Below are 24,221 nucleotides of genomic sequence, written 5' to 3'. Positions count from 1 at the left end.
CCAGTCCCTAATATGGCCTTCCAGAGATCTTGTGCTTATGCAAGCATATACTTGTGCATGTGCGTGTTCCCTATATAATTAGTAATATACCATATATATTTTTGTACCTTACTTTTTTACTTATGAATTCTGTACCACCCCATATTAATTTAATTATTATAAAGCTGCCTTTAAAAATAGTTATATAGCTAATATCTAAAAATGAAAGCTCTTCTCTGGGGAGAAACTGATTAAGTGTTGGAAAAACTAGTAAGTATTGGAAGAATGATAGATTAGATTATCCTGTTTTGTAATTCCCTTGGAATAATCAATTCAGACAAGGATCATCAATGAATGCTAAAGACCATTGGTAAAATGTTGTTGTATACAGCAAAATGCCTTTTCTTCTTTTTTTTCTTTTTTTTTGCTTTAGTCATAAAGAAGAGGGAATTCATGATTAAATAACTGGTTTGATTTCTCTTTCACTGTACACTGCTTCTGAACATTTAATTGTTTTTATTTGTCTAAATAAAATGCCTCTAAAACAAAAAGAAAACAACAAAAAATAGGTTGTTGCAGAAGATATTCATCAGGTAGCAAAATGTGGCCCTAGAGATTATTTACAAACTGCAAAGAAAAGATCTCATGGCCACCACCTTAACAAAATGAGTAAACTTAGTATATGAATAGTGCTACAACCTGAATTACAGGCCTCCTGATAGGTGGCACTGTGAGGTAAACATTACCTACAAAGTATTTTTCCCCAATATTTTATTATGAAAATTTCCAAACTATAAAAACATTAAAATAATTTTGTAAGTGAAAATCATAATCAGACCATTTAATATTTTATTATGCTTACTTTCTCACATATCTATCCATTTCCCTATATATTCATCAATCAATTCTATTTTTGGAAGCATTTCAAAGTAAACTGATGCTATTCGTACATGCCCCCTTATATAATCTATGAAGTATGCTTGCCAAAAATATTCAAACTGAATCTAATGAAGCCTTTAATCCTACCTTCCACTTTACAGAAAATAGAGAAGATAAAAAAAATAAGTTATTTGACAATAACAATAAATAGAAAAATCCAGAATGTGGGACATTCTGTAAGATTACATGATTTAAAAAGTTTGTATCATGGAAAAAAAAGTTGGGGTGACAGATTTCAGAGTCTAAAGAGACATTCCAAATTGCCAAATTAAAGACACAGTACTTTTAAAAAGAGAGCTACAAAAGATATTCTTGCAATAACTAGAGAAATGTGACTATGGATTGAATATTACATGGTAGTATGAATTATTAATTTTCTTTGGTGTGACAATGGGGACTGTAGTTATGTAGATGATATCTATTCTTAGGAGATGAATGCTGAATGCACATACACAAATCTTAAATTCATTTATTTTATAGAGATAACTCAAATGTAGCAAATATTAACAATTATTGTATGTAAGAAAAGGGTAAACAGTTGTTTACTGTGCTAGTTTTCTCTACATCTGAATTTTCTCCACATTTGAAACACTTCAAAATAGAAACTGGGAGTCAGAATAGATTAAGAAAAATTTTTTGCAGAGAGGTTGATATGGTCTATTCTGTTTCATCCTGCCTGGAACTTTTGGATTGAGAATATGATTTTGGAAAAAAAAAAAAACTTTATCACAGACACACATACAAAAATGTATCTCTATGACACTCTTTATTTCCACCTCAGAGCCAATGCTATTATTACACATTATTTCCACTTGTGACTTAGTCTGTAAGTAAATGCTTTAATGCCGCAGCATTACCAAAGACAGCTCAGTCACAAGCTTACACTTGAGAGCAGGGCACTGCCACTAGACTGTGTAATGCACAGATTGAGACACCCCATCACACAACTTCAGATTTTACTTTATATATCACTTTTTTATAGCATCTTGCAATAAATCTTGCCTATTCTTGCCAATCCTAGACACAAAGGTTTCTATGATCTTTTTCCTTAAAATTTCATTCTGCTTTCCAATCTGCTGCTCCTGGGAGTCATCAGGGCAGCTGCATCCTAGAGTCTAAAGACCCATACATTACCTGGATCATTAGAACTAGAAAAAGAAAATCATTAGCAGAGACCATTGGCTATGGTACAGCATGAACTAAATAAAAATATTAAATTTATGTTACCAATAAAGCAAAATTTGCAAAAAAAAAAAAGATAATGGAGTCTTAAGTATGAACTTATAGCTGAAGAAAACAAAATTAGCCACTGATATTCGTAACCTTTATTTCAAACTATGGCTAGAAATATCATATAGTCTGGAAGCAAAGAGGTTCCTCAGAAGAAGGAGTGAACATGACTAGATAATATTAGATAATAAACTACAAATTATCACAATCAGGGCTTAGGTTTTTGAGTTAAGAGTGGCTTTTATTATATGAAGGCACAATAATAAAGTGTGAAAGTACCTTATTGAACAAGTTAGCACATGGATTCAATAAAGTAATTAATTTCATTTGTCTTGCTTCAGATGCAATAAATAAAAGAAAGTGATATTTACCAGGGTTTGTCTTCTCAAGTTGATACCATCGGTAAAATGCTCTTTTCTTCTGTTCACTCAGGTCTGATCCCTGCTGCAACAGCCAATGAGAGATGCGGCTCTGACTGATACCTGTGTATAAAGAGAAATAGCTTTTGGGGGGCATTGAAAATACAGTGAACTTAATGAGGGTTCTGTTGGTTCTAGGTTATTGGGTGCTTTATTCTCTGTGTCACTCTGCAAGGAAGTTGCAACTTGAGCAAACTCCTTAATGTTGGGCTTCTTTGGAAAGGCTAACTGCACTGGCTAGGATATACTCAGAATTTATCAGAGGTCAAAGAATTTTATTAACCAAGACTTGACAGTGGCCTCTAAAATTAATCTGCAAACCAGGTCCACGAATATGAGATAAATGAAGATTTCTAAGTTATAGCTCTTTGTCAGAATTGATTATATTTGTGCTCCTTTAACTACCAATGCCCTCCAATGCCACCCCAGTTTAGAATATTAGAACATTTAACAGATACTGAGGGAAAAAAAAAACAAGTCAGCAAGTTTTGCTATAGTAAGGGGCTAGGAATAGAAAGGTCATTGAAAATAATGTCTTCAATACGGTTTTTGATTTATTTGTTAATTTATTTAGGCATTTTTAGACCCGTCATACTATTAGTACAAAGAATTAGCAGAGTTTTAGAGTTATATTGCAATATGACCTCTTAAGAAATCTTAACAGCTAAAGACATTTTTCCAACAGATATACTTTCCAAAAAACTGAACAGAATATAAAGCAGTTTTCTGCTATCACTAAGAAGTTCTTGACAGCATTAGAAATGTGAAGAATCTCCACATCTGAACATAAAAGAGCATGTCTAAAACGTTCTAGTATGAGAATGACATTCTCATTGGTCATTATAGCTATTCCAAAAAATGAATGATTCAGTATACAACTGCCAAAAGCAATGAATACAGTAAAGACAAAACTGTCTTGCAAGTCCACAAGGCACTTTGCAAAAGAACATCTAGCCATCATAGAGGATTACCAATATCTAAAATCTCCCAAGGAATTACTTATAGAAACTGGAAATTAAAGAATACCACTTGTGCCAACACCTGTCTAAAGCTGTAATGCTCAACAAGGAAGAATGGCTATCAAGAAGTAATCACATCCCTTCACATGAGAAAAAGCAGGAGGTCCTGCAATCACATTTAACTCATTAAAAGCAAGCCCCTAGAGTTTCACACACTTAAAAATCTTACGTTAAAAGAAAACCTGAAAAAATGGGGAACGGGAGTGTTAAAAGGAAGACTGTGAAGCAAAGTCCTCTGACTGGAAACATCTATCAATTCCAAAAGGTGAAATTCAAACAGTTTTCCAAAACCTAACTGATCACATTCTCAAGTAATTCACATAGCAGTCTTCCAATGGATTGAAGATCTATGTGATGCAGGTGCTGGCATTCTGGATAATTCAATCAGCTGTGTTTAGCAAACATTTCACCAAAAGTCTAGTTTAAGACATTATATTATTTATTATACTACTTTAAAGAGTGAAAAAACAACCATTTACCACAAAGAAATCAAAATTGATTTTCATGTCAAAATAAAACTATTTTACATGGATCATTTATATTGGTACCATATTACTCAAAAAAAAAAAAAAGAACAACAGGGAAATTGAGAAAAATCTGTAAAGAAAAAAAGTAGACATCAGTTCTATCAGTTCTTTTAGTTTGTTCCAATATTAAATTTCCTCATATAGTCAGATCATACATAGAACAAACCACTGAGCCCATCAGATATAAGATCTGTCCAGGTTCTAGCTGTGCTATAATCGGAGAAGAGGGCAAAAGCCCATCAAATGGACATTAGCTAAATTATAGTACATTTACATAACAAAATACTGGCAGACTTTTAAAATTAATGCTTTAAAAAAGTCATCCAAAAAAGCCAACCACAACAAAAAACCAAAACCAAGCAAACACATAAAAAGCCATCAATACCAAGTGTAGGCAAGGACAAGGAGTATACATAACTTTCATATGGCTGATGGAAGGGTAAAATGGCAGGGCCATTCTGAGAAACAGATGGAAAGTACCTACTAAAGCTGAACACATGTATACTCTAGAACCTAGTGATTTCTTTACTAGGCATATAGCCCTCAGAAATATGTATATACTCAATAGAAATGTGTTCAAAAGACATGTATAAGGATCATATGAGCATTATCCATAATAGCCCCCAATTTAAAACAACTAAATGCCCATCAACAGTAGAATGCATAAATTGTGATATCTACACACTCTACTACAGATTATTATACCAAATAGAAAAAGGATTAACTACTGCTATCAGCAACCATATGTATAAATCTCACAAAAATAATGTTGGCTGAAAAAAACTATACACAACTGTATGATTCAATTTATATAAAGTTAAAAAACAGAAACAACTATTCTATATGGAAGGAAATGAGAACAGTGGTCATCCATGTAGAAGGGAAAAGGCTAATGACTGGCAGGTATTAATAGTAAGAAGATTTCCATGGTGACCAGCATTGCTCTTATCTTGATCTGGAGTGTGGTTATATGGGTGTCTTCACTTTTTAAGTCAGTAAGCTGGACACTTTTCTGTGTACATATTTAAATTTTAAGAAGTTTCCCCAAAAATGTTTTTAAAATTCTATGTAGTTTCAAAAAAAATGGATATGTATCAATATGGAAAGATGCCCATGATATAAATGAAAAAGTATATATTTTAATGACTATATTAATATAATATTTAATCTACATTCTGTTTTATATAGTAACAAAAGTTTATATATACCGAAGATAAACAATATGAATTTAGAATGGTAGACTCTTCCAACATTTCTACCTTTACATTAACATTTCTGTAAATATGTATTCATTCACTTTTTGGTTTTCCCCCCTAAATACTTACATACAGTACTTTATTGGTTGTTTTATAAATATTGTAACCCAGTTAAAGAGTTGCAAAGAGAAGTAAATTTCTGCCTTCCCTTACCAATTCTCTGAGATAAGCAATGTTAACTGCTTATACATATGTTGTTTCACAATTTTCTCTGTGCAATTAATAATGTAAAGGGAGAGGAAGGTAATATGTTAATAGAATATTCTCCCACCTCATCTTTTGTGTGAAGAAATAAAGAACTTCTTCCCTATAAATTTAATCTCATTTTTCATATAACAAATGCAGAAAACAAAGTAATAAAGCAGGTAGTATTTCTAGAAGAGGTGTATAAAAAAATATGTAAAACACCACATTTTACAATGATTTCTCTTGCCAGCTTGTTGATGGGTAAGCGTCCTTTAACTCACCCTTCTGGGGCTGGTTTGGAACTTCAGCTGAGCATGGTTTCAAAAGCCCCTGCAGCTCCTCTTTATGTCAGCCTTGATACTTTTCCTCAGGAGAAAATTTCCCTAACTTCCTTGCTACTACTCACTGCAAAAGAGAATGTCATTGTTCACAAGCCGTAGCTCCTCCACAGGCCAGAAGAAAAGAAAAATTTACATATAACACTCATACACTTACAGACTAAAACTAACCCCTGATTGATTTATTTTCAATAAGGAAGTAACCACACTGTATTCAAAGGAAGAAAAAGCCTTTCTTAGTCTCCTTCACATTTTCCAAGCTTCAGCTGTATCAGGCTCTTTGCAGTTCTTCAAATGTCATACTCCCTTCCACTAGAGGGCTCTCTACCATAACCTATCCTTGTCAAAGTCTCCAGTAGCACAAATTTAAATGTTTCATTTTCCTTCCACTTCCTGGAGCGTGACACTACTGACCACTCACATCATCTTCACCCTTGGAATGCTGGCTACAACCCCCAACAACACGTTTTCAGTTGGCTTTGGGGCTGCTTTGCTAACATGTTAGTGGCCCTCAGGGTTCCTTTGGTCATCTCAATTACAAACAACATTGATTTAAAATGTTAATGTCATCTAAATGCCAAAGACTTCCAGGGTACCAGACTGTACTTTCCAACCATCTGCTAAAAAGCTTCAATGAGAATTTCCCACAGGTCCTCAACAGAGTCAACTTAATTCATTATCCTCATCCTTAAATCTGCTCTTCTTACTATATCCTCCATCTCAATTTTACCTTCATTCTACTTTCCCCCACAACTGTCACATGTTTACTAAATCCAGTCACTTTCTCTTGGTAAAAGTCTCTTCATGTTCTCTCCAATCCTCATTCCAGCACTTTAGAATCTCAGCCTTCTTTGCCTGGACAATTGTAGTAACTCTGATAAAAGGAACAAGCCATTTAAGATCCACAAAAAGTACAAAGTCCTCATGATTAGCTCCTTTTTTAAATTATTAGAAGATCACTTCATAGTTGAGAAAAAGTAAAATATCCTTCTTCATGCAATTTTCTACTTAAGAGCTGCTATCATCGCTATGATTGCCTTCCACAATGGAACCAGAATTATGTTTAAAAATTTTTAAGTTAAAACAAATGCATGCATTCTCTATAAAAATTCAATTAATTCACAAACATGGAGAGAGAAAAAAAGTCCTTTCTTCATCCGCACCCCTTCCCTTCTTCCCTATCCTAGAAGTATTCTTGTTTATTAGGATAACTATTAACAGTTGGGTTTTTTAAAACATACATTTGGAGTTACTCTATACATAATAAGTAACTTTATGTGTTAGAATTAGTTCATGTAGGAAATGATAAGTCTTCCTCATTCTAATGGCTTCAAAGGCAACCTATACCATAATTCATTATTATTGGATATTTCAGTTGTTTTATACTATAATACATGGTGATGCAATGATACTCTATCTGTATCTTTGTGCACATGAATACATATTTCTTTAGGGCTGATTCACAGGAATGAAATTTTGATTTGAAGCATATGAGCAGCATTTATGTTAGTGATAGATGTCACTAAATTGTCCCCTAAAGAAGGTTGTACTCAATTTTATAATCTAACCAACAGAGATGAGAATGTTTCCCTATATTCTCACCATTATTGAATATTATGAAACTGTGTTTAGAAGTCTGACTTTTTTTGTGAATATAATACATGTTCATTATACAAAAAGTTCTAAGCAATTTAGAGGAAAGGAAAAATCAAGAGGAAAGCTAATAAAAAACATACCCAAAATCTCATCATTTAGAAATAACTACTTATTCCAAGATCATTCCAAGCATTATTATACATAGGATAAGGAGAAGTAATTACTAAAGTGGGATCACATTATAGACAGAATTTTAAAATGTACAAACATTAGATGCAGTTTGATTTCAACACAAGAAATTAAAAAAACAAAAAACAAAAAACCTAGGCTGGGCTCAGTGGCTCACACCTGTAATCCTAGCACTTTGGGAGGCTGAGGCAGGAGGATCGCTTGAGGCAGGAGTTCAAGACTAACCTGGGCAATAAGTGAGACCCCATCTCTACAAAAAAACTTAAAAATCAGCTGGGCATGGTGTGTATGCTTCCATTTTATGAAATGTCCAGAAATTTGTCTATAGGTAAATCTACAGAGAGAGACAGTAAATTAGTGCTTACCAGGGGCTGGGGGCATGTGGGCCTGGGGAATGACTGTTGATGGGTATGGGATTTCTATATAGGAATATTCCCATCATTCTTATTGGCCCATCAACATAAAACTGGAACCCTTAAACAAAAGATCACAGAACTTATCTTAGCTTTTCATAACTACAATACTTTCAGGGAAATCTACTTTCTTCCCCAGGCCTGTGTTGGAGGCATGTGTTGGTGCCCATCATTTTCCTTTGTTTTGATCCAGAATTCTCATTCTGGATTTATGTTTTACGATTTTAGCTATTGCTTCATTGAAGATAAAGTTTTTCTTCTATTTTTGTTTGCTTTTATTGTTTTTGCTGGATTTTGATGGACAGAAGTAGACAAGCAGTATCCCTCAATTTTCTAAAGTTTGCTGATTTGATGGGCAAAACCTCCCATTATCTTGCAATTAAATTGTTCTTATTTAATTTTCAAAGAGGCTTCAAATCTTTTCACGTTTATTGGCCATTTATATTTTGTCTTGTGTAACTTATACACTAATATCCTTTGCAAATTTTTCTACAAGATTATTAGTTGTTTCCATTAACTTGTAAGAACTTTTTTTTATTATTTCAAAATATTAAAGGGGTACGAAAGTTTTTGTTACATGGATACACTTTATAATGCTGAAGTCAGGGCTTTCAGTGTGCCTGTTACCAGGACAATGTTCATTGTACCCAACAGGTAAGTTTTTATCCCTCACTCCTCTCCCACACACCCTTCTTAGTTTCCAACGTCCTTTACATCTTTTTTGCATCCATGCAAAAAATGTGTACCCATCATTTAGCTCCCACTTATTAGCAAGAACATGTGGTATTTGTTTTTTTTCATTACTGAGATACTTCGTTTGGGATGATGGTCTCTAGTTCCATCCATGTTGCTGTGAATGACATTATTTCATTCAAGAGCTCTTTTGATATATCAGTCTTTTGCTCTATAATGCTGTAAATACCTTTCAGTGTGACTCATTTACAATGTCTTTTATTGGACATATGCTTAAGATTTTTATACAGCTAAATCTATATAACTTTATCTTTTAGGGTTTATGTATTGCTTAGGAAAGCTTTTCCTATCTCAAAATAATAAAAATATTCATTATTTTCTTTTAACACTAGAATAAAATCTTTTCCCTAGTTTCTAAAATATATTTATTTAGTTCTGTATTCCATATGGAATAAAGATTTTTGTTTCTGGTATGATGTTTTCTTTTCATTTTGACAATTTTTAAATTTTTTCATTTTTAAATAGACAATCAATGGAAAAATGTTATTTCCTTAGAGATTTGAAAGGATTCCTTTATTTGAGCTAAATTTGCTTATATCCAAGGATCTATTAATGAACTCTGTTGTATACAACAGATATATCCATCTGACAAAATGACCTTGTTTTACTTACTAAAACCATTATAGTATATTTTAATATCTGGTAGGGCAAATTTCTTCAAACCTTTTCTCCTATTCTCTTTAAAGAATCTTCCAGTTAGTCTTATGCATTTTTTCTTACAGATGAACTTCAGATTCATCTTGTCAAAACAACAAAATCTTGTTGGGATTCTGATTGGTATCAGAGAGCACATAGAGCAAACTGGTGACCCTTGAGTTGAATCTAGCCAGTACGCATTATTGTTGAGCCTGTGAAGTGGTATTTGTTTTTAAAACTGGTGCTTGAACGTTATTTTTTTTTAAATACAGAACTTATGCATAAAGTACAAAATCCACAAGGAACAAAAATAAGTCATCCTCCATTCATACCTTACAACCCATTCCCTTTCTCATTCCCCTGGAGACACACAGAGCTGCCTTATTCTTTTATGGACAAAAAGTACTCCACAATATAGAGGTATTATAGTTTACCTAACTAGCCCCCTACTGATAGACACTTAGCCTTTTGCTATCACATAATATGCTATAATAAATAATCTTGTATAGTCATTATTCTAGACATAAACAAATATTTCCATAGGATAAATTCCTAAAAAAATAGATTACATGGTCAAAAGGGGTATACATAAGCTTAAAAAAAATGCCACTTACACAGAGTATTTTAAAGAATAATACATCATCAAATTGAAATCTTATCTAAATCTTTATCTACATATATCTCACTATATTAAACAAGTATTTAGTACCTTCTATGTGGAATAAAGGCAAAAAGTACAATAGTTACTGAATTGTTAAATGTTGGTTGAAAATAATAGTGTCTAGAAGATTGTATACTATGTACTTTTTTTTTTTTGAGACAGAGTCTCGCTTTGTTGCCCAGGCTAGAGTGAGTGCTGTGGCATCAGCCTAGTTCACAGCAACCTCAAACTCCTGGGCTCAAGCAATTCTGCTGCCTCAGCCTCCCGAATAGCTGGGACTACAGGCATCCGCCACCATTCCCAGCTAATTTTTTCTCTATATATTAGTTGGCCAATTAATTTATTTCTATTTATAGTAGAGATGGGGTCTCGCCCTTACTCAAGCTGGTTTCGAACTCCTGACCTCGAGCAATCCGCCCCCCTCGGCCTCCCAGAGTGCTAGGATTACAGGCATGAGCCACCGTGCCTGGCCTACTATGTACTTTTTAAAAACAGTGATACTCTTTATATAACAGATATGGGATAATTTCTAAGTTAAAAAAAAGTAGGTTTAGATTTGACACAAAATGGAGAAAAGGACTACGAATACACTTATTTGCTCATAAATGCATAAAATGTCTCTGAAGATACTAGTAACAGTAGTCTTTTCTGGGAGGGGGATTATGGCTGAGGGACAGAGAAAAGAGACAGATTTAGCACCATATACCCCTTCTAAAGTTACTTCTGGAGTTTGAATCACACAAATGTATTTTCTAATATAAAAAGTAAATTTATCTATTTTTTTAAAAGTTAATTAGTAAGTGGACCAAGGCTATAAAAATTATGTTTAACATATTTAGTCCCAGGAAGCTTAGCTTCAGGAAAGTCATTTTAGAGAGAAATGAATGGCAAATGATTGCTTGCTGAAAATTAAGCAGTTATAATGGTTAATAACGGCAAGAAAAGAAAAACTTCTATGGCATTTACCATGTGCCACTGGAAATTTTACCTAAACTAATTCATTTAATTCACTCAAGAATGCTTTTAGGTAGGTATTATTATTATTACCATTTTCCAGAAGTAGAAATTTAGGCTTAAGACACTCAATAATTTGGCCAAAGTTACATAACTAGTAAGGGATGGAAATCAGATTTTGAATCTAGGCAGTCCACTCTCAAAGTCACACTCTTGACCACTCTACTTTCCTCTACATACTGAGTCGCTATGTAGAAAACACTGGTTTTGCAGCAATACACACAGCAATTAGCTGCATGACTATGGGCAAATGAGTCAAACTGCTTTAGAATAAGTTTTCTCATATGTAACTGAGGGCATTACACTTGCCTCTCAAATATATAAAACAGCACGACATTAGCACTTGGTAAGTGCTAAATAAATTATAGCTAAAAATATCCACCCTCCCCCCCTGCAAAAAAGGTTTAGCTAAGAGGGTACACACTAGTAAAAAGTAGAGCCATTGGTCATCTGTAACTCACTTGGATGGCTGCGTGCTATTCAGGTAGGAATTTAGCATAATTACAGAAAAAGTGAAAAAAAATGTGGCCAAACAACAGTATAAGAGATAGTCTTCTTATTAAATCTTATTATGCACAGTAATTATTTTAATACAGCACTCAAACATTTCAGACACTTTATCTCCCAGAAAAATCAAGACTAACTGGTAATGTATGTCCTTAGACAACTGTTTAGCAACAAAAGGGCTTGAGAGTGAAGAATAAAATTTTTAAAACTATCAAAGAAGAACACTTTTAAGCAAACAGCATATTCTAGTTCTTAAAATGGCTCAAAACACTAAATAAAAGATCACATTAAGAATGTTTCTAAGAACTTATGTTTCTTATCAAGAACAGTGACAAGCCTGGGACAACATAATATTGGACATGTACTTTAAAGTTAATGGGTTCAAAACCAAGATGGTGGCCATGGATCTGCTTGGGAGATCTAGCACTCAATATTTTTAAAACTACTATAGGAAGCAAAATATCATAGCTTAGCAAGTAAACTCTATGTTCTTAACTCAGGCATCACAAGGGCACAAGGGAAGAGCCACTACTGTCTTAAAACTAATCCAATTTGGTTTATTGTTTGTGATGCTGTTATTTAAGGCAACAGGCAGGAGAGAAATACTCCTGCCAAGGGTAAAATCATGTAGGAAAATGTGGCAATCTTAAAAGTTATCAAAGGCCCAATTATCTCTACTGTTCTATGATTTCAGTATAGGGTACAAACCCTATGGGATCAGATCTAGGTGGTAAGTTATGATTAATATAAAATATTCACTAATTAAAAAGGCAGAATCTCAAAGAAATTTAAGGAATAAATAATTACCAATTTTATACCAACTCTTCCAGAAAATATAAGAGAAGGGGATATTCTCAACTTATCTTATGAGGCCAATGTTATCATGATAACAAAACTATACAAGGACATTACAAGAACAGGAAAATAAAACAAAATAGAACATAAATGCTACCCCTCAGGAACACAGCAAATGATATAAAATCGACACTGTATCGTGGCAGAGTAGGGGTTTTCCCAGAATACAAAACAATGTGATTCACCACATTAATAAGACTAAGAAAGAAAAAAACATGTGGCCATCTCAGAAAATGTAGAAAAAGCATTTGACAAAATACATTCATTCATGATAAAAACTCTTGGAAATTAAAAACAGAAGAACACGTTCCTTGAAAGGCATTTTTATAAAGGGCATCTACGAAAAGCATACTTTATGGTGAAAGACAGCATGCTTGCTCCCTAAGATTGAGAACAAGGCAAGGAACAAGGTTCTCACCTTCAAGACTGAAAGACTGAACTGATGGTCCTAGTCATTCTAATAAAGCAAAAACAAACAAACAAAAAAAAACAAAACAAAAAAGAAACACATATTAAAAAGAAAGAAGTAAAATTATCTCTCTTCACAGAGAACATGATTACCTGTGTAGAAAATCCTAAGAACTTTTGGGAGGGGGACTACTAGAACAAATAAATGAGTTAAGTAAGTTCACTTAAGGTCAATATACCAAAATCAATTGTTCCATGATATAAGAAACAAGAAACTGGACATTAAAATTAAAAACATTACCATTATAATAGCAACAAAATATAAAATATTTAGAGAGGAATTTAAGAAAATATGTGCAAGATCTGTACACTGAAAACTAATATTATAACATGGTTGAAAGAAAATAAAAAAGACCTAAATAAGTGGAGATATACCATATTCCTGATTCAGACTCAATGATTAAGATGTCAATTCCTAATGCCAGATTGATCTATATATTCATTCCCAATCTCACTACAAATCACTCTTTTGTAAAAACTGAAAATCTGATTTTAAAATGTGTATGAAAATACAAAAGACCTAGAATGTCAACAGAGATCTTGAAAAAGAAAAACAAAGCTAGGAGGAATTACATTTTCTGATTTCAATACTTACACTATAAGTCTATAATAATCTACAGTTTTGTATTGGTATGAAGGTAGACACAAAGATCAGTGGAACAGAGTAGAGAGCCCATAAATAGAGTTTGCATATATGTTCAATTGATTTTTCACAAAGGTGCAAATGCATCTGAATGGGAAAGACTAGACTTTTCATCAAATGGTGCTCCAACAACTGGATCTCTATATGAAAAAAGACTATGCCTCAACTCTTACTTTACACATATACAAAAATTAATTTGAAATGGTCCATAGACCTAAATGTAAAAGCTAAAACTATAAAACTTCTAGGAAAAATGAGCGAAAAAAAGCTTTGAGGCAAATTTTCTTAGGACACAAAAAGCAAGAGCCATAAAAGAAAAAGTAACAAAAATAACTTCATAAAAATTAAAAACATTTGCTCTTTGAAAGATAATATTCAGAAAATAAAAATGCAAGCCTCAGGCTAAGAAATATGTATATCCATCTATTTAAGGACTTATACCCAGAATATACTAACAGCTCTTATAATAAACAAGGCAAACAACCTGATTAAAAAACAATGAGGCTGGCCACAGTGGCTCACGCCTGTAATCCTAGCACACTGGGAGGCTGAGGCAGGAGGATTGCTTGAGCCCACAAGTTTGAGGTTTCAGTGAGCTATGATGACGCCACTGCACTCTACTGGCGGGAAGACGGGTGGGGGGGGATACGTGACAGACTCTGTCTCAAAACCTGCCCCCACCACCAACAAAAACAAACAAACAAACAAAAAACTATAGGCAAGAGATTTGACAGACATGTCACCTAAGAAGATACATGAATAACGAATGATCACATAAAAAGATGCTGAACATAGTCATTAGAAAAATGCAAAATAAAACTAGAGTGAGATACCACTACATATGCACTAGAATGACTAAACGTAAAGAGAAGCACTTACACCAAGTGCTAAAGAGAATGCAGATATATCAGAACTCTCATTCTTTGGTGGTGGGAATGCAAAGTGGTGCAGCCACGTTGAAAAACAGTCTGGCAGCTTCTTAAAAAGTTTAACATGTCTTTACCAACAACCCCACAATCCCACTCCTAGGTATTTACCCATGGGAAATGAAAGCATATGCCCCCACAAAAACTTGTAGACAAACGTTCACAGCAGCTTAGCTCATAAAAGCCAAATCTTAGAAACAATCCAAATGTCTATCTACTGATTAATGGATAAACTAACTTTATTATACCCATTCAATGCAATACTACTCAGCAGTTAAAAGTTTTGAACTACAGATACATGTATAACAACACTAATGAATCTCAAAGCATCATGCTAAGTGTAAGAAGCCAGACACAAAAGCCAGACACATGTTTTGTATGATTCTATGCACATGAAATTCTAGAAAAGGGAAAAAAATACTGATAAAATGTAGATGAGTAGCTGTCAGCGACTGGGGGCGAGGGGAAGTATTTGACTACAAATAGGCATGAGAAAACTAGTTAGAATACTGAAAATGTTCTGTATATTGATTTTGGTAATGGTTAAATCACTGTATAAGTTTGGTACAACTCAGAGAACTATACTCTTATATAAATTTTATTTCAATAAACGTGATTAAAAACAAAGAAAAAAAGCACATTTCCCTTGCATATGTCAAAGTTTATTTTGTGAGGATCAAATGATGATCAAATTTGATGATAGTCAAATTTAGATGAAGTTGACATATCCTGATATTAAAATCCTTCCTATAAGCCAAAAGAATTTGAACCATTGCTTCAAAATTTTATAGGTCTCTCAGATATCAGTCAAGGCCCTCAGCTGTAGTTTGGTTAGTTCAAGCTTCAGTTCCTTATCTAACCAGGTTTAATAACTACACATTACAGAACAAATTGTATTACAACAACTGATGTTGAATCCTTTGATTCAAGATCTATCCCTTAGTGAAACCCGAAGAGTTAACAGGACAATTCCTTAAGGGATGAAGGACCATATCTATACTTTACAAAATGTGGCAGTTTTTCTCTTCATAGCCTTCTGAAGGAAGTTACTTAAATTATTGCCTGAAGATCAACATGGACTACAGCCAAACTTCAGGTTTTGCTATTTTATCAAACACAGATACTTTCCGACTTTCTTTCTTTCTTTTTTGAGACAGGGTCTCCCAGGTTAGAGTGAAGAGGCAACATCATAGCTCACTGCAACCTCAAAGTCCTAGGCAAGAGTTATTCTCCTACCTCAGCCTCCCAAGTAGCTGGGACTCCAGGCGCATGCCACCACACCCAGCTAATTTTTGTACTTTTTTTTTTTTTGTAGAGGTGGGGTCTCACTCTTGCTTAGGCTGGTCTCAAACTCCTGACCTCAAGTGATCCTCCTGCCTTGGCCTCCAAAAGGGCTAGGATTACAGGGGTGAGGCACCATGCCTGGCCTGACTTTCTTATCATCATGGCAGAGTATCACTTTCTCTTTTTTGTCATTTATTCATCTTGGGTTTTTAAATATAAGACAAATTAAATTATGTTAGGCAAGAAATATTTCACACAACAATTAAAGGAACCCTACACCTTAAGTATGGGTTTATCTCCACAGTCTTAGGAAACAAGAACTAGAGAGAAACAAAAATGAAAATTACTAAATAGGGGAAAAACTCACATCTTTGCCTAACCTTTATAAGTTACTGTCCAGGTTTATGGTACAATAAAATTTTTTAAAATACATTTTCTACTTTAAAAACAGGTGGAAGAGAGATTGAATTTTATACTTGACAAATCAACCTTCCTAACTTCTACACTAAAAATGTACGGTCCTATGTATTGCATTTGGGATGATGAAAGCCCTAGCAGGACAATGAATTTCAATAATTGAAGGGAATTGATTTTCTAACAAAATATATCCTTCAAAATTATTTCACTCCATTTTTTCACTTAGCTATCACCCAAGTGAGAAAATATGGGCATTTAGATATGGAAGAGGCTGGTTTTATCCTATGGGGGAAAAAAGGCATCTTCATGTGTTATGTTTATAAGAAAATAGTTTCCCAATAAATTGAAGAAGAACATGGAAGATAATGAGATAAAAAGTAAGAATTTTTTGATCCACAGAACAACATCTGTTCTTATTCTCCTGTGGCTGCAAAGTAAAAAACAAAATCCCAAAATGCACTCTACAAAAACAATTATAATATGAATTAATGACGTCCATTCAAAGAAGATTTGAAAAGAAGGTTTCTCCTAATAACAAACCCCAAAAACCCTCTAAACCTTTTCAATTTGGAGACAGAATTATATCTCACATGCAGAAACCTGCCCATTTTGTTGACAGACAAGTCTTCAAATTGGAGATCTACATAAAACTGGCAAAATCTATTAGACAGTAACTCATAAAATTTTGTTAAATGAGCAAGATAATTATATCTAGTTGTATTATAATAAGATAATTCCATAGTCTGTGATTTAGGCTCTATCAACATTGCTTTTCTAGGGTAGATATACATTCTACTTATTATAGCAACTTTATTCATAATTGCCCAAAACTGGAAGCAACCAAGATGCCCTCCAGTAGGTGAATGGATAAATAAACTGTGTGACATCTAGACAATGGAACATGGATTTAGCACTAAAAGAAAATGAGCTATCAAACCATGAAGAGACACGAAGGAAACTTAAATGAATATTACTAAGTGAAAGGTGCCAAGCTGAAGCTTCATACTGTATGATTCCAACTATATGACTTTCTGGAAAAGGCCAAACTACGAAGCCAGTAAAAAGATCAGTGGTTGCCAGAGGTTAGGGGGAAGGCAGGGATTAACAGGCAGAGCACAGAGGATTTTTAGGGCAGTGAACCTATTCTGTGTGATACTATGATGATGGATACATGTCATTATATGTTTATCTGAAACCCACAGAATATGCAACACCAACAGTGAACCCTGAAGTACACTATGGACTTCAGGTGACAATGTCCTGTCAGTGCAGGTTTGCCTGTAACAAAGGTAGCCCTCTAGTGCTGGATAGTGATAGTGGGGAAGGCTGTGTATAAGAGGTGGGACAGGGGGTGTATGGAACTCTCTACTCACTTGGCTGTGAAACTAAAACTGCTCTAAAAAAATGAAGTTTATTTTTTTAAAAAGTATATTGACACTTTAATTGGTTTTTAATATCTATTCTGAAGTTCTCTGATCAGGCAGAGGATCAATATATATCCACCTTTGTAAAGAAATGATAGTTAAATAGAATATGTAGTGTTTTTATTCTTCATTTTAAAGATAAGCATAAAAGGGAAGTGATCTGAATACAGTTGAAACATTTCTAAAACCAGTTCAGAACTTGTCTTTACACAAATTCTTGCATTTTGGAAAGGAGAATAATGGACACAGGTAAGCTGCCCCTGTTAAATGTACTTACCATTTAAAAACAGATTAGGATTTGACAACTAGAAAAGATAGAAACTGCTATGGTCTGATGATCCTCACCTCAAGTGATGATGGTAGTAGGAGGTGGGATCTTTGGGAGGTGAGATTAGGTCCTGTGGGTGGAGCCCTCATGAATGGGATTCATGCCTTAACAAAAGAGGTCCAAGAGAGACCCCTCACCCTTTCCACATGTGAAGACACAGCAGGAAGGCATGCTCTATGAGCCAGAAAGGAGGCTCTTACTAGATAAGGAATCTACCTTGACCTCAAATATCCCAGCCTTCAGAATTTGAGTATATATTTCTGTTGTTTATAAGCTACCCAGTTTATGGTATTTTGTTATAGCAGCCAGACCAAGGGGACTAAGAAAGAAACTATTAGGTCAAAGTCCTTCATCTTATAAAGAAGAAAAATGAGGCTTTGGGTCACAAGGCTATGAAATGACAGAAAGACTAGAACCTTGGTATTATGTTGCTTTTCTATTATACTACTATTCAAGAAAACAAAATTGTGATAAATTTCTTAAAATTCGGAGATGCTAAATGATTTTTCTTCTTCCATGTATTCATTTTTTCAGAGGACATGAATCCTATTAGTATATTTCTTTGGCTGATAAGTACTCATCAAGCTGCCCATTTACTCATTTATTCTGCATGCCTGATTTTTTTCCCCAGAGGTCATTAAAAAAATGTTTTAAGCATTCTTAAACAGCTTTCTTACTCTGAAAGTTAAAGCAGAATACACGTGTTTATTACCAAAGCAAAGGCTATGCTCACCACCCCACCATTGTTAGTGAGAATTTGGAATCTTGGCTGACCTCTTACCGAGGTAAAATCCACCCTTGGTGGAGCAGCTGTGACTGTGAAAGAAGCTACAAATAACATGCTGGGAATTCAGCAGGCACTGTTATTATATCCTGTTTATACTGTCATTTTTCCTATCAGTAGGATATTATTTATACAGACCCCACCCATGAACTTCTTGTTTATCTTATTATAGAAATCCTCTGAATCTATAAAAAGAAACTTCTGTATCTGTTTTGGGAACAAGTACATGTGTTATAATTTTGCACCTCATTACACTTTTTTATTTAGCATTTTCTTTTGTTATGCACCACTTGTTCTCATTTTATTTCAAGGTTGACTTATTTCACATATTAGAGCTGAACTTAACTGACTTTAAGAGAATCTGTTATAGGACAAGATTCTGGAACACCACATCCTACACTTTATTTTGGGGTACATTTCATCAGGTAGATATTCTTCGAAGATGCATTTGACTGATTTGTTTAAAGATAGGAAAATGTGTCTACATACTGATTAGGTACTCCAAGGAGGGAGTCTGAGTAACCAGAAGGCCTCCTTACCAAGCCTCACTCTATCCTGGGTGGACCAATTAAGAGTGCCAGACTTTATTAGGTTCTCACTAAGTCACTTTTCTCTAGCAAAATCTCTTCTCTGTAATGAGAAGCCTTGCCCCTGAGTTTAGTTTGAGGGCTAGACAGGCTGGGTGAAAAATGTAACACAATAATACATGAGAAAAACAGAAATTCAGTAAGTTGACCAATAGGACAATGAACCAATCTGGTTATCAATCATCCTCATTCCCCTGGCCTTATATAAATAACTGAAGTAGATAAAAGAAAACTACAAGTTCCTTAAGGACAAAAAAGCACGCAGCATTTCTTGAGCAAATAAATAATTATTTCTGGGCCAGGCGTGGTGGCTCACGCCTGTAATCCTAGCACTCTGGGAGGCCGAGGCGGGAGGATCACTCACGGTCAGGAGTTTGAAACCAGCCTGAGCAAGAGCGAGACCCCATCCCTACTAAAAATAGAAAGAAATTAATTGGCCAACTAAAATATATAGAAAATATATAGCCGGGTAAGGTGGCGCATGCCTATAGTCCCAGCTACTCGGGAGGCTGAGGCAGGAGGATTGCTTGAGCCCAGGAGATTGAGGTTGCTGTGAGCTAGGCTGATGCCACAGCACTCTAGCCCAGGCAACAAAGTGAGATTCTGTCTCAAAAAAAAAAAAAAATTTATTTCTGGAGAAAGCACACCACTGAACAAAGTCACATTGGACAATTTTTCATATGTATAGCTTGTGTTAGCACCACTAGTACTTTTTTTCATTACACAGCAGCTCTATAAGGAAGCATGGTAAACATGGAATGTTCGGAGTACATGTACAATGCAAGGAAGTGTGGTAAACATGGAATGTTCAGAGTACATGTACAAGGCTAGACTCTTTGAGGATATGTAATAAAAGGTCATTGATTTTGAAAAACATTATTCCAAAATACATAATTGAAATGAGTATTAAATCTTAGAGTGGTGAACTAAGTGTAATTAATTTAAGGAAAAAAGAGATGTGTATGGGCTAAAGTGGTCAAAGAAGTTAGAATGAGGATGACAACCGAGATCTTGCTAAGCAGAAATTGATAAGGCTGAGACGAGGAGGTGAAAGGCATCCTAGGCACAACCAACAATTTGGAAGCATCCAAGTGACCAGAATTCTGGAAATGGTAAGTAGTAGAATTCAGTTGGGAGTATACTAAATAGAAGATGGCAATAAAAAAGGAGACTGGAGACAGATTATGAGGAATTACATTTTTTAGACAAAGGAGAACCATCAAAGATTTCTGATCAAGGGAAGATGAACCCAACCCAAGCTTTTTGAGTAGAAATGAAAAGCAGGAAGAACAAGTTGGGGTGAGGCTAAAATGGAGGAAAATTTTAACACTATCAAATCCCATAATTAAAGCAGCAAAAGGAAGGTCCATGTGATACAACAGATAATAAATATATAAATATATTTTCAACTCTTGCTTTCATAAACCAGGAGATAGCATCATGGTGACTATTACTGAGTGAGGCAATGCAGATCCATTGAAGCTAATGTCAAGAAAGTTTACCAGTCTCCTAGAATCATACTTCTCAAATCAAAATCACCTGGGCTTCTGGTTAAACTATAAATTCTGTTCCAGCAGGTTTAGGGTGGTACTCAGTATTTTTACAAGTCTAAGGAGCTCCCAGGTAAAGCCAATACTGCTGTTCTATAGATTGTATTTTGAGTAGCCAGATGTGAAAATATATCTTTCAGTTTCCCTTTTCAAAAAGGCAATACTATATTTGATAGTTACCCATTATGGTACATCTAATGCTTTTATGCCTAAGAAATGCTTTTTAAAGTTATTTTATTATAATTTGCATCAATGTTAGATAGGGTTCAAAGCTACTATTTTAAAAATTCAAGATGATTCAAGATTCAGTGTATTCAACATACTTAGAAATATTTTCACCTGAAAAAGTCAACTTTGTAATGCTATTCTGTAACACTACAATTTTGTTTTTGAGGTGTTTAAACTAGAAGATACTATTGCTTCTAGTCATGGAGGCTGACATATAAGCACTAAAAAGACAACACTCCTTTTTATAGTCCACATCAGTGAGTTTGAATAAAACCTGCTTAACTTGCCCTTAACACTGCCTTAAGCACTATAACTTAGTCCGCAAAGATAAAGGATAATAATATATTTTAAATATCTTATTGAAAAATACCTAAAGACTATAACAATTAAATCCACACACAGTCCTTCAGTATAAGACTTCTACACAGAAGGACATGTCTTCAATTAAAGTCTTTTACCATGAATAGAAGTGTCATTTATAAAAATATATTACGAGTGTAATATATCACACACACATAAATACTGGCCGACCTTAGATATTTGGGATGAAATGTAAGAGTTCTAAAATCTGAGGTTTCATTTTTAACCAAATTAATGATCAGTAACCACCTTTTAGGTAAATTAACTTCAATATGTATCTCTGACTAGAGAACAGAAACAATTTCTTAAAATTGGAAGGTACTACTGAAGATCAGATCCAAGTATTTCATTGTAGAAGAAAACTTAAGCACAGAGGCTGAAAAGCCCAAGGTCATATAGCTTGCTAGTGGCTGGTAGTGTTACTAAAAGCTAGGGGAAATTAACTTTTATACCCATCAGTGTACAAAGTATAACAATGTAGCAACTACAATGTAGGTGAAAGAGTTTCTGGTTTCTCTAACCACTAAGGCACAGTTAATTTTTTAAGGGTTTTATAAATTATCGAGACCCAAGAAAGAAAGACCACATACTAACAAAGACATGCCACTCCCAAATTTAAGAACTTCATAAAAAATGCAATCTGAATAGAGAATGACACATATACACCAGATACTGGGGATGAGGCTTGGGTGCAGGTGGAGAATGGGATGATATATAAAGAACAAAGAGAAGACAATGGTACCTCTTATCTTCTCAGGAATGTTTTGAGGAAAGCTTTTACATACAGAAAAGTGGTTAAAAAAACCTTAATTGGCAAAATCAGGGGTTATATTTGGAGGACTGCAAAGCTTTTAAAATAAGAAATGCAGATAGTTGTTGGATGTGCATGTGTCAGAAGCTCTGTTACAATTAAAGGAAAACTAGAGAAACCCTTTATAGCCATAAAATAGGGAATTATGTGCTTATTACAAATGCTATAAAATTTACTAGCACAAGTAAAAAAGAAAAAAATCACTGGAGAAGTTCTGTGATATCGCAGACAATGGGTTTTAAATCACAGGCATACACTATTATGCCTAAATTGACAGATCTGCACTGCAATGCAGTAATGCAAGCAATATTCTAACATCTGCACCAGAAGGCAGAGACTAGACATGATTCCAGAATAAAGGGCTCTTCAGCTCTTACCTGTTACCTGTGCAACAACTGCTTGGGAAATCCTCCGATTGGCAAGAAAGGCTTTGATTTCCTCTTTTATCACACTGCTGTCCCTCCTAACAAAAACAGAAGACAAGACCAACAATGTATGTTGAAGGTAGAAATCCTCATCTTTGCTCAAAGAAAGGTGAAGCAGAGAGGTGGGGAGAACACAGAAAGAAAGGACACAAAAATAAAAGGTAAACAGACCAAACTTGTGTGAAAATATGAAATTACAACAAACCAAGAAACACCAAATATTCAGGTCCTAAAACATCACACCATCAGACAGACGCTTTGGTGAAGACCACAGCAGATATAAATCTCATACCAGAGGATGGTTAATCGCATGCTCTGTATAATTCACATTAGGAACAAGGCTGTCATATGGTATACACAAAGTTTCATTACTGGGGAATGAATGTATCTTACACAGACAGAAATCCTAGAAAAATAAAAAGCAACAACAACAAAAATCAGTTGTGAGTAGACCGTGGCTTTGCATGTTACCTATTGCAATTACATAAATACTGTTCATTTAAAAAACCTTTAAAATGGTTAAGGGAATAGAAATCATTATCATTCTCACAACTGTAAAAATATTAGCCATTTTCAGACAGAATTTGCCCCTTAACTTGTCTTCTCTTTCCTGTATAAACCAAAACGGTGGGATGTGTCAAATGTAAAATTTTAATATTAAAAAGGCATTTATTGATTTCCTGTTACATAGAATACCTAACACTAAATACTAAACTGTATTCTGTGTCCTTGGGATTACATTACAGATATTATCATTCTTCCACTAATATGCCTTTTACAAATTTTTACTTATTTAAAAATTAAACAAATTCTTAAAAGACCTGACATTCAGGAGAATGACAATGAGTGGCAAGACTTCAGTTTTCCAACAAGAACAAGGAGAATACTTAAATATCATACTTAAACCCTTAAAACTGATCAATTTCTCTTTGAATGCTTTATCTTCAAATGGATTACACAAATAAAGCATTGATTTTTGTTCAAGCTCAAAAGTAACACAGAATAGTGGTAACATTATCTCACACAGAGGTCAGCAAATTATGGCCTATGGACTAACTCTGGACTGTCACCTGTGTTTATACAACCTATGAGCTAAGAATTGTTTTCACAGATGGACATCTGCAATCAATTTGATGAGAGGGAATGATAATGCTGACCATGAATTAAGCAAAATATTATTTATTCCCCTCCAAAATTTCATTCTTCTCATTAGTAGGCCTATATTTTAAAATATTATACTCAATTATTATTATTCTAGATTGAATTTTATCAATAAAAATTTGTGGCTGTTTGTTTCTTCTCCTATTTATAAGTATCTATATTGCATCCTCAAATTTGCCTTTTGGACACAAAGTCTAAAATGTTTACTATCTACTAGAGTAGATAGTACTTGTAAAAGTACTTGTAAAAGTACCATCTACTTTTACAAAAAAAGTTTGCTGACCCTAATCTAAGACAAAGGGATCACA

General features: G+C 34.3%; 1 protein-coding gene across 16 annotated transcripts in view; it reads right to left on the bottom strand.

Annotated features, from left to right (window-relative positions):
• Window positions 1-24,221, bottom strand: part of HMBOX1 (homeobox containing 1) — a 149,404-nt gene that overhangs the window by 54,242 nt on the left and 70,941 nt on the right. For all 16 annotated transcript variants that reach the window (XR_012914676.1, XM_075997142.1, XM_075997148.1 and 13 more), the window contains 2 exons: window positions 22,705-22,790; window positions 2,520-2,630 (listed from right to left, as the gene is read on the bottom strand). Coding sequence is in view for 15 of the 16 variants with exons in the window: in XM_075997142.1 (XP_075853257.1) it covers window positions 2,520-2,630; window positions 22,705-22,790 (197 nt within the window). In the remaining variant the exon portion in view is untranslated. The remainder of the gene's footprint in view (window positions 1-2,519; window positions 2,631-22,704; window positions 22,791-24,221) is intronic.

The sequence above is a fragment of the Microcebus murinus genome, chromosome 24 (genome assembly GCF_040939455.1).
Source record: "Microcebus murinus isolate Inina chromosome 24, M.murinus_Inina_mat1.0, whole genome shotgun sequence".
In the NCBI taxonomy this organism is placed as follows: domain Eukaryota; kingdom Metazoa; phylum Chordata; class Mammalia; order Primates; family Cheirogaleidae; genus Microcebus; species Microcebus murinus.
The sequence above is the reverse complement of the archived record's forward strand: the minus strand, read 5'-3'. Positions and strand labels throughout refer to the sequence as shown.